Raw genomic sequence first — 14,792 nt, forward strand, 5'->3', positions numbered from 1 at the left:
AACTTTCATCTGGATAATCCCTCACTGTTAGGTTCCACATGAAAATGATGTATGAACTAATGATTGCTGGCTGTGTGACATTGGTTAACCAAGGGCCTGCCCCCTGCACCATGTGTGTACTTAAGCCTTACTGTGTTGCCCCCTCGGGCTATGACCTGACGAAGATGTAATTGACACATCGAAACGTTGTCGCTTTTTACCTGCACCCGGTTACAAATAAAATAAGGGCCTAAATCGTCTGACCTGCTCCAGTGCCTTCTTGTTCGCATATATATGTCCTGCTCCTGAGATGCACCAGATTGGCCTGCTATAGGCTAGAGGCGCGGCTGGAACTCCCGTCTCATAATTAAGATTATAGATTTGTATCGAGTCACATGCCTACTAAAATCTCTGTCGAGTCTATCCATGTCCCTCGAGTTCTGCTGTTTGAGTTTCAGCGTACGGTTCCTACCTCACAATATTAATTTGTAATAATTTTACTGCCCAACACTAAATAAAAACACCAGACCACCGGTGTGGTCTTTCAGTCTAAATGTGAACACCACAGAGGAGCGAGCAGAAAACTAGTATGACAAACATAGTACATCTCAAAGACCAAGTGAAGGATGACAAGATATCCATATTTCTCTCATTTATTTGGCTTATGTCAACATATTGATACAAAGCATACATTATTGTGTATGAAATCACTATCACTATTCCATTACTTCTGGGGGGAAAAAAACCTTCAAGAATGACAAGTGATTATACATTACTGTATATGAAAATAACTACTGCAATTGATTATTTCTGAGAAAAAAAAACAAGTGATTTACTAAGAACATAAAATGAAGAACAACAACAAATGATGGTGAAATGAATACAGAACAGAGAATAAAGCATGCCAGTCCCCTGGGCACTGTGCTCGGTGTGTATTGGAGCCACATTGTGCCTGTGAACTCTTTTTTACAGTGATTCAATGGTAAATGGTGCATTTATATAGCCGCTTTACATAGATTGTGCATTACATTCACACACATCCACACACCGATGGACGGACGAAACCATGCAAGGCACCAAACATGCACATCGGGAGAAATTAGGGGTCCAGAGTCTTCACTCCCGCCCCAATTACAGTGATTCATTAAGGCACAGAGGCTGCTAAACACATTATAAAAAGACAGAATAATAAAAGAATAAAATTACAGTGTAGAAGTTTTTTTTTAAATCACCTGTAAAAGGCATATTGTCGGCCCTGAGTTTTTGATTTATGGATTAAATACTTAAAGTTTCCCAAAAACTGTTTTTGCTAAGGGGATTTAAACCCAAGAAAACCTATTAGTTCGCTCTGTATCTCCCTCATAGGAAACAATTATCTGGTAGGGGAACTATTCAATACATAGAGACATAGAGCAAAATAAACGCAATCTAAATTTATTTTGGAATATGGTAAAAATGAAAGGAGTACTAAAATGAGACATAAAGTATGTATAGTGAAAGGGCTTGTTCATAAACATGCAGTCACCAATGAGTCCTGTCATCACATTTCCATGGGCTCTGAATTAAAGAATTTGATAAATTCCTTGATTTTCTCAGAGTCTCCATCATAGTTTTTAAGATTGATTTCAAATGCGCTGGAATTCTCTTCACTCTTCACTATTCTCTTCACATCCTCCTTCACCTGGTCACATGTGTGATTCTGGTGAATGGAGGTGTAGTGGAGGTATGCCTCCAGCACATCAAACCTCTCTCTTTCCACTATTTGGAAGATGATTCTGGGAAGAATGCGTGGCAGGGGTTGGGCGAACTCCATGATACTCTGGGGATATACTTTCTGGGGCATCTTAGTCTCATAGACCAAACCCCCGGTGTGCATTGCAACAACATTAGCAAACTCATCAAAGACAGGTGAGCCAGATGATCCATAGGTAAAGCATGAATCATACGCTAAATCGGCACTTTGATTAATCAGGTTACCGTTAAAGTATTGACCAGTAATGAGCGGCCACTGAAGCTCTTGACAACGTTTGTTTATAACGTCTTCACGGTCACCAACTGGAATGATAAAGCATGGGTCTGGTTTTTTCACTCCTCCGTATGGGTGTCCGATAATACAGATTCCACCCCTCTGAGGCGAGGTTACTATGTTTTCTAACAATCCAGAAGGGCATTTCTGTGCAAACTCCAAGTCAAGCTCCAACAAAGCCCAATCATGTTTACATCCTGAATGATCCGTAAGATATTCACCGACGACAACCTGACGTTTAACAGGCACTGAATCCAACGGGTCACAACAGACCCTTAGATCTTCAAAACAAAAAGAGACTGAGACCTCCTGAGGCAGAGGTTTTCTTCCATGGTCACAAATTCTTTCAATCACATGAGCATTAGTCAGGATGAACTTATCAAACAGGAGAAAACCACTTCCGAGAGGACTACCCTCTACTCTCACCTGACAAACAGAGTCAGCCAGGCCCATTACCTGCTTCATCCTTTTCACATCCAGGCTAGCCATTCTTTCCGCACTCTTTCCATATTCTACACGGAGTAGCTCACGTTTAGATTTGGATTTAGATTGTCCTTCTCGGTCTTGCATCTGCTTGACTAAATCATCAAACTGTGCACGTAGGAGACCTAGGATTTCCTTAGAATTGTCAATTGGACGTGGTTTGAACAGAGTAGGCGGGGCATTTTGTCTTGCTGTGTGCTTTGATGTGTCAGTAGTTACTGACACATTTGTTGTTGACTGCTCTGAGGAACTGGCACTGGCACTGGGAATGGCACTGGGACTGGGACTGGGAATGGCACTGGGACTGGGACTGGGACCTGGTTCTCTCTTTGGTGGAGCACTCGTTTTGCTCTGTATGATCATGAAGGTTTTGCCATCAAGATGTTTAACATCATTGGACCACTTCATGTTTCTGTCATCATGTCTGACATCTGACAGTTTTTTCAGTGAGTATTGACTGAACACATCATCTCTGAAGCGTCCATCTCGTTTCAGAGCTTGCTCTATTGTTTCTCCTTCAAATGCATACACACTGACCTCATCAGCTATGTGTTTAAGATTCTTATTGTTCATAATCTTATACTTTATTTTCGGACCTCCTTCTGTCTCTACATGAAAGATTACAGCCTTGAGTTGCGGAGAACCGACTACACTCTTTGGGGTTTCAGAGATTCCCTCAGCTTTTATGTATTCAATAGTCAGAACATCATCTTTAATTAACCAGCATGGAAAGTGTGAGCTAATAGCTCTTTTACCTCTCAGAATCACAAGTTCTTTATCTTTTTTGTCAGTGCAGTCCAGTGCATCTACGATGGTCTGGGCTCTGACACACGTTATCTCATCCGGGGTTCCTCTTCCAGTGCCAGTGGAGTATGAAATATCATGTCTGATGTGATGCGCTGCTGCTTCCTGAGAATAATAATGTACATACATGCATATTATAAAACCATTTCAGTCATCATGTACGTACATACATATTATAAAACCATTTCAGTCATCATGTATGTACAAGTACATACATAATATAAAACCATTTCAGTCATCATGTACGTACATACATATTATAAAACCATTTCAGTCATCATGTAAGTACATACATACATAATATAAAACCATTTTAGCGAGTCATAATGCACATGTACATATTCAAAAGTGGAATAAAACTGATTGGTTTAGGATTTAAAGGACAACTTTGTTGGTTTTTTTTGTTTGTTCAACCAAGGTACATGTTTAAGGTTGTTGTTATTAGAGGACGTAAAAGATGAGTGTTACTTTTTTTGGGTTGCTGCTTTCTTTCGTTTTAGCGATTTTTGACAGGGGGGTGGGGGCATTCAAACATGGGGCTAAATATGTGTGTGTGTGTGTGTGTGTGTGGGGTAAATGGTGCATTTATATAGCGCCTTTATCCAAGGCGCTTTACATAGATTGTGCATTATATTCACCCATTCACACACATATTGCAGCGGAAGCCATGCAAGGTACCAAGTTACCAACCAGCACATCGGGAGCAATTTGGGTTTCAGTGTCTTGCCCATGGACACTTCGACATGTAGACAGGAGGAGCCAGGATTCGAACCGCCAACCCATGGATCATTGGACGACCTTCTCTACCTCTTGAGCCACAGTCGCCCAGATGTGTGTGTGTGTGTGTGTGTGTGTGTGTGTGTGTGTGTGTGTGTGTGTGTGTGTGTGTGTGTGTGTGTGTGTGTGTGTGTGTGTGTGTGTGTGTGTGTGTGTGTGTGTGTGTGTGTGTGTGTGTGTGTGTGTGTGTGTGTGTGTGTGTGTGTGTGTGTGTGTGTGTGTGTGTCTATATATATATATATATATATCATTTTTTTACAAAGTCCTACTAGACCCCAGGAAATTACATCAGGCCTAACCAACATATTGATCCTACATGTATGTATTATTATGACACAGTATGGCATCCCCCTCGTACCCCCCTTCACATTCACTAGATCCCGTGATCCTTTGTGGACAGATGGAAAGGGTGTGTTTTTACCGTGGTTGACACACCAGTGACCAGGAACGAGGCAAAGCGGAGCTCCGCAAGCATCACTGAAGTGTCAATAATCACGGTAAAACACACCCTCGAGTGTAATATTAGTACGATTGTACAACATTACGATTGTTACCAACAAAACAAAACTGCATCAAAATCAAAATGCATTCATATTGCGTGACATTTCTCTCTCAAAGTAGCAAGCACCTGTCACCTGTTATCCTGGCTGGATAGACATGGGGTCAGAGTCCCTGTTTAGTCAGCCACGTTAGACTAGTTTTATCAGACTGGACACATACAAATCTTAACTGTTAGCCCAATCTCAAAGTATTTAAGATATTTAAATATAACAAAAATAATGCCATATTTAGCTGTGCATGTCTTGTGAACTGTAAGTAAAGTATTCAATTAATCAATCAACCAAAAGCCCAGCTGAGTTTTCTATTTTGATTAGGTGTGAAGTCATGCTCGTTTGAGCACGCTCATAGGCCTATTAAACTGTAAATACAGATAACGCTGATTGAGATATGGTAGTGACAATGTTTTGGAATACACATCATAAATAGATTCACCTTGGTATCGAGATCCATTTCTTCCATCTTAATTTCCATGGCCTCCATTTTGAGTGGTATTGGTAGCTGACGGGTCGTTACGCTGGTGAGAAGGGTTCCAGCTGTTGAGGTGAGGAAATATGGATTATTAACAACAATAATCCATGTCACCAGGAAATACATTAACCAGTCTACTTTTCAGTTTGCACTCTTCAGACACAGGCAGACAGACACAGAGATACGGGCCAACTTGCATCGTTTCATCTAGTCTAGTCTATTGCAGGGGTTCTCAACCCGTGGGTCGCGACCCAAATTATTTTGGGGGGGGGGGTCCCCAAATAAATTTAAAAAAAAAACAAAAAAAAATGCAACTGAATGGCTGGAAAATGGAAATGAAGAGTTTACATATAGTACACATAGTACATGCATACACCTTCCCTAATGATTATATCTGGTTTCAGTATTTATTTATGGTGTATTGTCTCTATTATTAAGGTTATTGTAGCAGTCAATTTATATTTGGGAGGGGGCGGGCGGGGGTCCCGAGACGTTGCCAAAGCATTTTCGGGGGTCCCTGGCCAAAAACGTTGAGAACCCCTGGTCTATTGGACTGCCAATGGCAGGACATGTGAAGTTATCACACACACACACTATACATATCAAACGAGGCTCATTGAAATGTGCTCTACTGTGCAAATAAAGCTGCCTTACATGAAGAACGATGCTGGGTCAGAAGAACGATGCAGTGTCAGACGAACGATGCTGGGTCAGAAAGTACTGGACACTCCTCAGACGTATGGACGGAGATGACCGGAGACCTCAGAGCTGCTTCTAGAGACGACACAGAGAGACAATAGTGTTAAATCTCAAAATCAAAATAAATAAGAACCGCTAATCAAGGGAAATATAGTTTTAGCTGGATAACAGGAAACCTGTCCTTTCAGGCAAGACTAAACTGCCATTTACATTTCATGAGACGCCATGACTGAGCAAGTCAGCAGTCACATCAGACGATATGTCAGGCTTCACACACACACACACACACACACACACACACACACACACACACACGCGCGCACAAGTAGCAATGATTTAAACCATGGGTTCCCAAACTGGGGTGCGTGCACCCCTTGTGGTGCGTGACATGAAAAGGATAATGGTGGTTTTATGGTGTCATTTAACACAAACGGCAAAATCCCGTAAAACATGGTTGTAAGGAGATGTATAGAGCAGCTGTGGGAGTATACAGCAGCTGCATGTCTCTCAGTGCACTGACATTGTGATTATTTGCCATAACCATATTGAAAAATCATAATCACATTAAAAATTGTATAATTTTCGGCCAAATACGAGACTGAGCGTTGGGGGGTGCGTCAGCTTAGTCAGGAGGTAACAGGGGGTGCACGGCCAAAAAAGTTTGGGAACGGCTGATATTTTAAACTGATTAACCACTATATGAAGTTTCATGTAAAACACATGTAGTCTAGTAATAAAGGGTGTTAAGGGGCTTGTTTCCATTGTGGTCCAAAATTAAGAACACAATGCATTTTACATATCAACAACCATACTAAACTAGATATACCTAAATACAAAAAAAAGATGGGGTTGCATGTGAGGGGCTAGCCGCAATTTGCAACTGCTCGTCGAAGTAACTGAACGGCCCTGCGTACCACCCGTTTCGAATTTGCACATAATGGAGGCGGCAGCAGCGCGACCCGTTAGTAAAAACGAGTGCTTCCAAACTCCAACACTTAATAACACAAAATAATCACCTGCACAGAATTTCTGTGTATTTTCTGAAGATGCTAATTTCTGAAGTAGCATCATAACATGTCTACGGTGGATTTTTATGAAACGAAGAAGATAATTCAAGCTTTCCCTACAGCTGCAATGTTGGGGCGTTTAACGTCGTTTAATACAAGCAGATCGCAGAAGCAAATTGGATGAGTGGGGAGTTAATGGAGGGTATTGCAACTCTAGATTCATCCCATTATAAAAAAAACAATCTAGAGTTGCAAATTGCGGCTAGTGAGGGGCCAGGCTGGTAGGGGATAGTGCTGCATAATTAATAGTAAAATGGTCGAGATCTAGATTCAGACACCTATGCAGTGCAGTCTGATTTTGTGAAGAATGGTGCAGTCCAATTCATTTTAGTTACGCTGATGTTAGGGCGAGGTGGGCAACACACACACACACACACACACACACCACCACCCCCCCCCCCCCCCCCCCCCCCCCCCTGACCATTGTTGGAAGTTGGGTAGCTCTGGTCCATAGCTCTGAGTTGCATTTAGAGCTATGTTACCGATGACTTCCGGGGCTCGCATGAATACAGACGAGCCTCGCTGCATTCCCCACCACACGTATAAACAGTACTTTATATTTGTTTCCACTGGGAAAAAAATATTACTTTTAGTTACTCCACTGCACCCTCTACCGATATTGCCCAGAGAAAACCCTCAGAGAATAACTTTCCCTTTCTGGCCAAAAAGTACCGTTTATACGTGTGGTGGGGGGCTCAGAGTGCTCCCACTAAGGAAAGTAGGCTTTATAATGACACAACCCGTCTTTATTTTGGTGAGTAGCAAAAACATTATTTTTATTTACGCTAAAGACGAGAGGCTGGTCTGCATTCATGGAAGCCCCGGAAGTCATCGGTAACATAGCTCTAAATGCAACGCATTAGAGCTATGGACCAGAACTAGAACTTGTGACCATGGTTTTGAAAGCAAAATAATGTAAGGCAGGGTGAGTATACAATGCAACAGGATTTTATATCAAACTAAAAAGGAAAATAATTAATAGAAAAATAAAAAAACAAATTTACAATGTAACGAAATAATAATTAATATAATTACATCAGAATAGCTGGTTTTCTATCATATAACTAGCACGAGCTGAGTGGCATGTTTCGAATTGCAGCCGTCCGTAGGTGCCCTTTGAGAGCGGTTTTGAAAGAGTCAAGGGATTCGCATGTCTTAATGACAGTTGGTAGGGCGTTCCACATTTTGGTGGCATAGGAGCGAAAAGAATTTAGTCTGTTTGTGCCGAATCTGGGTTGTACATGGTTTGTTGCACTCCCTCTGGTGTTGTGGGTGTGGACTTTGTTAACATTAAGGAAGTATTTAGACAGGTACATGGGTACCTTGGTGGTGTATCGAATCTTGTGGACCAGACCCATTGCAAGATGCTGTACTCTGTCGTCAACCATAAGCCATTCCAGCCTGTCAAAGTGGGCAGGGGTAAGGTGGGTTCAGGGGGTGAGGCCAAGTAGGAGCCTGACCAGTTTGTTTTGGGAGGTCTGGAGCCTTGTTTTAAGGGCCTTTGAGGTGCTGTGGTACCAAGAGGTGCATGCATAGTCAAAGAAACCTTGTACGAGGGCTCCTGTTAAGGTCTTCAAGGTGTTTTTGTTGACCAGTGAGGAGATCCTGTAAAGGAATCTTGTTCTTTGATTGACTTTTTTGATTACGTTGGTGGCCATTTTATCACCGGAAAGATTAGCCTCCAGGATGGAACCTAGGTAGGTAATTTCATCTTTTCGTGTGATAATAGTGTCACCCACTCTAACCAAGAAGCCATCTGCCTTGCTGAGATTACTATTTGATCCGAAGAGAATGGATTCAGTTTTTCCCAGGTGTAAGGATAGTTTGTTATCAGCGAGCCAGGTGCAGATTCTACCGAGTTCAGAGCTGAGGGTCTTTTCAACCTGCAGTTTGTTCTTGTCCGAGACCAGCAGTGCTCAGTCATCTACGAAAGGGCCGGATCTACCATATGGGCACGTGCCCAGGGGCCCTTGGGCTCCACAGAAAATGTCCCTGCTAATCCGAATGAAATAAATGGTGTCTAAAAAGATTTGTGTTTTATTGTTGGTGAGAAGGGCAGCTGAAAAGTGCAATTGTGTGTAAAGCAGCATATATAGCTGGGTCCCAATTCGTTAAAATCGTGCACTTGGTGACAAGTTTTTGATTTTTGGTATGGTGGTAGGTATAGTTATAAGGTTTTCAAAAACCATCGCAAACGAGTTGGGCTGGCCCCTAGTGGTCTGTTTACAATGAATCTAATATGTATAAGGTTACAAATCAAAATAATTGATAAGAGATTTTCCAATGGATTCTATTAGTATTGGGTATGCTAAATAACATACTAAAAATGTAGGACATAATAACTTCTGCAAAGGCATAATTTTCAAAGTACGGACAGCTCACCCCGGAAAGTGAAGACATCTCACGGTGAGATGTCTTCACTTTCCGGGGTGAGCTGTCCGTACTTTCTGACATTGCGGGGTGAGTTGTCTGTACTTTCCGTGGCACCCATTACAGTAGGCATAATTCAATTTCGGATCTAACTATCGGTTCCTACAGACGTGCGCAGTCACGGCTAATTATTTACTTTCTCGCCCAACTCGCCCCAGCGGAAAGTACAGACAACTCACCCCGACATGTCAAAAAGTGAAGACAACTCACCGGGGTGAGATGTCCGGTATTCGAAGAAATGACTCTGCCCGGTAAATTCAGGGTACATTGCGTTATTAAAATGGCACAAAGTGCATTTTAGAGAAGTTGGGGACCTGAGACGCTTCCCAGCTACGAGAATAGACTTTTGGAGTGAGTTCACGGGAGTGAGGAGTGAGCATATCACTAGAGGGCTGCGGAAGGGACTTCCACAGGGCGTCAGAGAGACTCGCTGTAAGCACTGGACCAGGGCTAAGACTCCTGTAGCTAACATGGTACATGGTAAATAGTAGACCAACAAACACTACTAAATTGACTTCACATTTCAGTTCAAACATTTTCTCAACTCATTTTCTTTAAGTTTTACATAATCACATTTGAGTTTACTTACAGACATATCTACACCAAAACGTTGGAGAGCTGTGGAGAACACTGCATGCTTGCATCTCAAATGACATGAGGGAATGAACTAATTGCTTTCAATTTCCACTGAAACAAAACCTAAACTGGACCATACCATCAACTGGAATATACCATTCAAAAAACACAAACCAACCACAAGGTGGTGCATATGTCTCAACTAAAGAGGTCAGGGCCGCTTCACGCGTACCAGTGTTAATTTTTAGTTGGGACTAGATAGTTTAAGTAGCCTAGGCAGGCCTAAAGTTCAATGGATTGTTCAAAGACTGAGCTTAAATCAGAATTTGCTAAAAGTAACACTAAATTGCTAAAATACTTTTAGTCTTACTAGAATTACTAAAATTACTAGGTTAGGTTTCTGGTTTAGGTTTCTACTAAGTGGGGAACAAAGAACTTATTTTGCATTGTGGGGAACATAGAACCTGGGGAACATAGGACGCTCCCACCACTGCTGTAGCCTGGCTAATAAGCCAGACTCAAATCACACTGTCCAGACCGTAATCCGCCGGCTTTGCCAACGGCTGATTCGGTCTGTGATAACCACGGTGATTACTCTAGTACTTGTATTTATATACCTCCTCTGATTGCATTTTTGCACTGATCTCTTGTGATACTGTGATACTGTACTCTTCCGTTTTAAAAAGCGTTACGTACTACTGCACTTTTGCCCAAGACACATTTCCCCTCGTGGGACAATAAAGTATATCTCATCTCATCATCACATTTTCAACGGTTTATTGAGACACTTGCTTTAGCAACAATGTAAACGCATGTTTCCTCACGCCACGGGCATTACTCATTTACAACATTTTACTATGTCATTAATGTACCTTAGAGTTGTTGTGTGGAAATAATAAAAAAGTTCCCCCATGTAACCGGTGTAGTCTGTCTCTCTCTGCGTTGTGTTGAATGGACAGACGGACCCAGAACTCTCTTTGAAGACAACACTTTATTCTGACAAAGAATAATCACAGACACGTCTCCAAGTTAGTTCTTAATGCAAGGACTCCTCTCTCGTTCCATGCGGAAATACAGAAGGAAGAGACAGTAATATAACACATAAAACGTAACATACCTGACAAAGAATAATCACAGACGTCTCCACGTTAGTTCTTAATGCAAGGACTCCTCTCTAAACAGAGTTGAACAAACACCGTATAAATCATTTTGCAACAAGTACAATGCTTATTTTGTTATATAGAGAACAACAAAGACACCCACCTCGTTCCATGCGGAAATACAGAAGGAAGAGGTGGAGGTGTGGGCCATATATATATCTATGGTGTGGGCGGCAGAGCATTTATACGGGGGGCAAGGAGGAGACTAAAAGGGGCTGTGACCTCTAATGCACTATGTACTCTTATACACATGAACCAAGTCAGGTAGAAGCACTTATTTGTATCATATTTTGTGCAATTATATAACACTGTTACACCTATTCTGTGTTTCCTAGAACTAGAGGTCTGAAAAAAATCATTGTTTCACCATGTTATTATGTTAATTATGAACAGAGAGAATACTTTTGTGTCAACAAGACTTGACGAACATGCATTTCTGGCTGCAATAGTCTTTAATGGATAAAGTTGCTTTTCTTCGTCGCAAGTGAAGCCCCTATGGTGAAGCCCCTATGGTGAAGTGCCCTTGAACAAGGCATTGAACCACTACGATGAAATGTGTTCTATGAGCAGGGCCTGGCTGGAAACAAGTTCTTGAGTTTAGCCCAGATACCCTGGGTAAATATAGTAATCATTTCATTTCATTTCAAGCCACAGTCAGTTCCTCTCTCTCTCTTTGGCGCATATGCTTTGCTTTGGCGCCCTAAATTGCAGATAAATAAGCGGGGGCCCGTTCCACGAAACTTGGATTAGAGATTAAGCCGGGATTTAACAGATATCCTGGTTTAATATATCCTGGATCAGCGATTAACCGGTTTCATGAAAGCTGGTTAATCTTGCCAGATTAATTTAACCAGTTAACCTGGATATGTTGAGGCTTGATTCGGTTTCATGAAAGTGATGCTACATTAGTTACCATGGAAACTAATGCTTTGGATTTAGCCTGCTCCGGACCAGGCTAACAGCCAGGTTTAACCTAATCCTGATGTCTTTACTGTTCATTAAGCAGTCAAACTGATCACAAACCAATGATGTTTTCCACACTTATTCAATTATTATGGGTTTATGTTGCCTTATTTTTATCGGTCTGCATTAAAGGACTAATTTAAGCACTATATAAAATCAAAGAACCAAAATATATAGGCTGCACAACATCATGACAGCTTGTAGATCAGCTGCTTTTGGTGAATGTTCCCCAGAATAGGTTTGCTGTCGTGCAAGTGCACGGTTAAGAAGAATTATTATATTATATTATATTATATTATATTATATTATATTATATTATATTATATTATATTATATTATATTATATTATATTATATTATATTATATTATATTATATTATATTATATATATTTTGTAAAAGTGAAAACCACTAAATATTACCATTACTCATTGTTTTACAACATATTGCCATTGTAACGTTTCACCCACTATTGAACCCATGACCCACAGTTCACCTGTCTGGACAACAACCCCCTTCCCCATAGGTAGCTCCCTCAGAGGAGGGAGTTATGGCCAAATATCACAATGCGACAATATCATTATGCTTACAATATTAAGAATTCTGTTTTAAGTTAATAGTAGTGGTAAAATGTAAACTATATTTTTGGGGTAGTTAATCATTCAGTCTATCCACTATTGAGAGTATGTTCTCTCTTTAATTACAGCAGCAGTATTTATTTTAGAAGCTTAAGTCCTTGTATCAGTAAATCTTTAATAGATTAGTAAAGATACTGAGATATACAGAAGGGGCAGTAATGCAACTATTAAGGATGCAAACTGCCATAATACCCCATGAAGAAGAAGGATCAGTAAATCTGTGTTCCACCGAATGGGTCTAGAGACAAAAAGCCAGGCTGTCTATTCAGCCAGGCTTTATGATCCTGGCTCGCTAAATCCGCCCATTCTAAGCCTCGCTTGGCTTTAGTGGAACGGAATAAACCAGGCTGTAAAGACCAGGATTTAAAAAACCTGGTTTTGGCCTAAATCCTGGATTAGTTAATCCAAGTTTCGTGGAACAGGCCCCGGGCTACCTAAATTGGCGCCGTGCAAAAACAAGGGAAGCCCCTCCCCTTCCTCCTCTCGCAGTGTTGCCAACTCCCGCGAGAGAAACCTTCCACTTCTTGTTGGCAAAACAACTTTAGCGCCACCAACTGGACTGGAGTGTGGAAGTAGAGTTTGTTTTGGGAGTCTGGAGCCTTGTCGTTGTTTTTGGTTTTAAAACACTTTATTTTGTATTGATGTAGCAATGAATAAACATACATGTACATTTTGCTGTATCCGGCACTGAAGCCTTGTTTTAAGGGCTTTCGAGGTGCTGTGGTACCAGAGGTGCATGCATAGTCGAAGAAAGCTTGTATGAGGTCTGTGGTGCAGGGAATGATTATCGCATGCCCTCCCAAAAAAACTAGAACCAGTGGTCCCAAAGTGGGGTCCAGGGACCCCCAGGGGTCCTTGAGGGAGTTCCAGGAGGTCCCCAGCTAAATGATAGTTTAGGGTCCATTTGGTTCCATTTGTACACTCTCAGAGTTAAATTAACATTGATTTTACAATATAAATTGGGGGTCCCAGAGATAGAAATGCCATTAAATGGGGGTCCGTAGTCTAATGCATGTCAAACTGGGGTTCCTTGAAATTAAACGCTCTGCTAGAGCCGTACAAATCTTTTCTTGTAGGGGTCCCTGACATTATCTTTTCAAACGGGGGTCCTGTATGCATCATAAGTACACCTCTGTGACGGTGACGGTGGCACCCCATTATTCCCCATGATGAAAAACAGGAATAACTAGATAAAGTGCCCCTCGGGGCTTGTGAGGTTGTGGCCTCCTGGTAGCGCTATAATAGGCCAATGTGAAAAGGGTGCCATTTCTTCTAACACCTTGGATGATTTGAGGCATTTTGTTCCTAAAATGTGTTTTGCAAAAATCCATCTGTTGGTGGTGCTATAACAGGCCAATGTGAAAAGGGTGGGAGATATTCCTCAGACTAGTAGAAAAGTCTGTGAAAGATTTCACGTAAATTGCATGCTGCAATCTGGAGTAATATCAAAAAATGTGTTTTACAAAAGTCAGCCTCCTGGTGGCGCTATAACAGGCCATTCTGGAAAATTTGGGCAAAGGTTCATCGTTGGCATCCAGGGAGTGTGTGTGCAAAATTTGGACCAGGTTAACGGTGCCGGAGATTAGCTGGTAACAGACGGACGGAGACAACACAGACTCACACACGGACGGAGTGCAAAACATACTCTCTCCCCATGCCTTCGGCCTGGTGGAGACAAAAATAGTGTCATTCTTTAGTCCTGGATTTGTGCTGAATTGTGCCGTAAATTTCATAATTTGTGCTGCATCTGCATGGTATCAATTTTAAGATAATGAAGGTTCAACCGTTCAAGGTTTCTTTATTTGTCACACCAATATATGTTAGAGGGATGACATTTCATTTCCCTCTCATCCACAGTGCAATAAAAACAAAACAAACTAGAAAAAGTGCCCCTCGGGGCACAGGTCTCCACCAAGCCAGGTCAGGTTGTGGCCTCCTGGTGGCGCTATAATAGACCAATGTGAAAAGGGTGCCATTTCTTCATACGCCTTTGATGGCAATTGGATGATTTGAGGCATTTTGTTCCAAAAATGTGTTTTGCAAAAATCAACCTGTTGGTGGCGCTATAACAGGCCAATGTGAAAAGGGTGGGATATATTCCTCAGCCTAGTAAGAAAATGTGTGAAAGATTTCACGTAAATTGCATGCTGCGTTCATGATTTG

The 14,792-nt window shown here is 41.6% G+C and overlaps 1 protein-coding gene across 2 annotated transcripts; it reads right to left on the bottom strand.

Moving 5' to 3' along the window:
• Window positions 1-659: 659 nt before the first annotated feature.
• LOC306925226 (serine protease FAM111A-like) lies at window positions 660-5,880 on the bottom strand. 2 transcript variants are annotated; one of them, XM_079503938.1, is made up of 4 exons: window positions 5,753-5,880; window positions 5,063-5,163; window positions 2,952-3,397; window positions 660-2,900 (listed from the first exon to the last, which is right to left on the bottom strand). In XM_079503938.1, exons 2-4 carry the CDS (start codon window positions 5,108-5,110, stop codon window positions 1,520-1,522), a joined length of 1,875 nt encoding a protein of 624 aa, XP_079360064.1. In that variant the 5' UTR covers window positions 5,111-5,163; window positions 5,753-5,880; the 3' UTR covers window positions 660-1,519. The 2 variants fall into 2 exon arrangements, with proteins under 2 accessions (XP_079360064.1, XP_079360063.1); XM_079503937.1 differs by having other exon boundaries at window positions 660-3,397.
• Between the last annotated feature and the right edge of the window lie 8,912 nt (window positions 5,881-14,792).

Source organism: Electrona antarctica (genome assembly GCF_951216825.1).
Source record: "Electrona antarctica genome assembly, chromosome: 6".
NCBI lineage: Eukaryota > Metazoa > Chordata > Actinopteri > Myctophiformes > Myctophidae > Electrona > Electrona antarctica.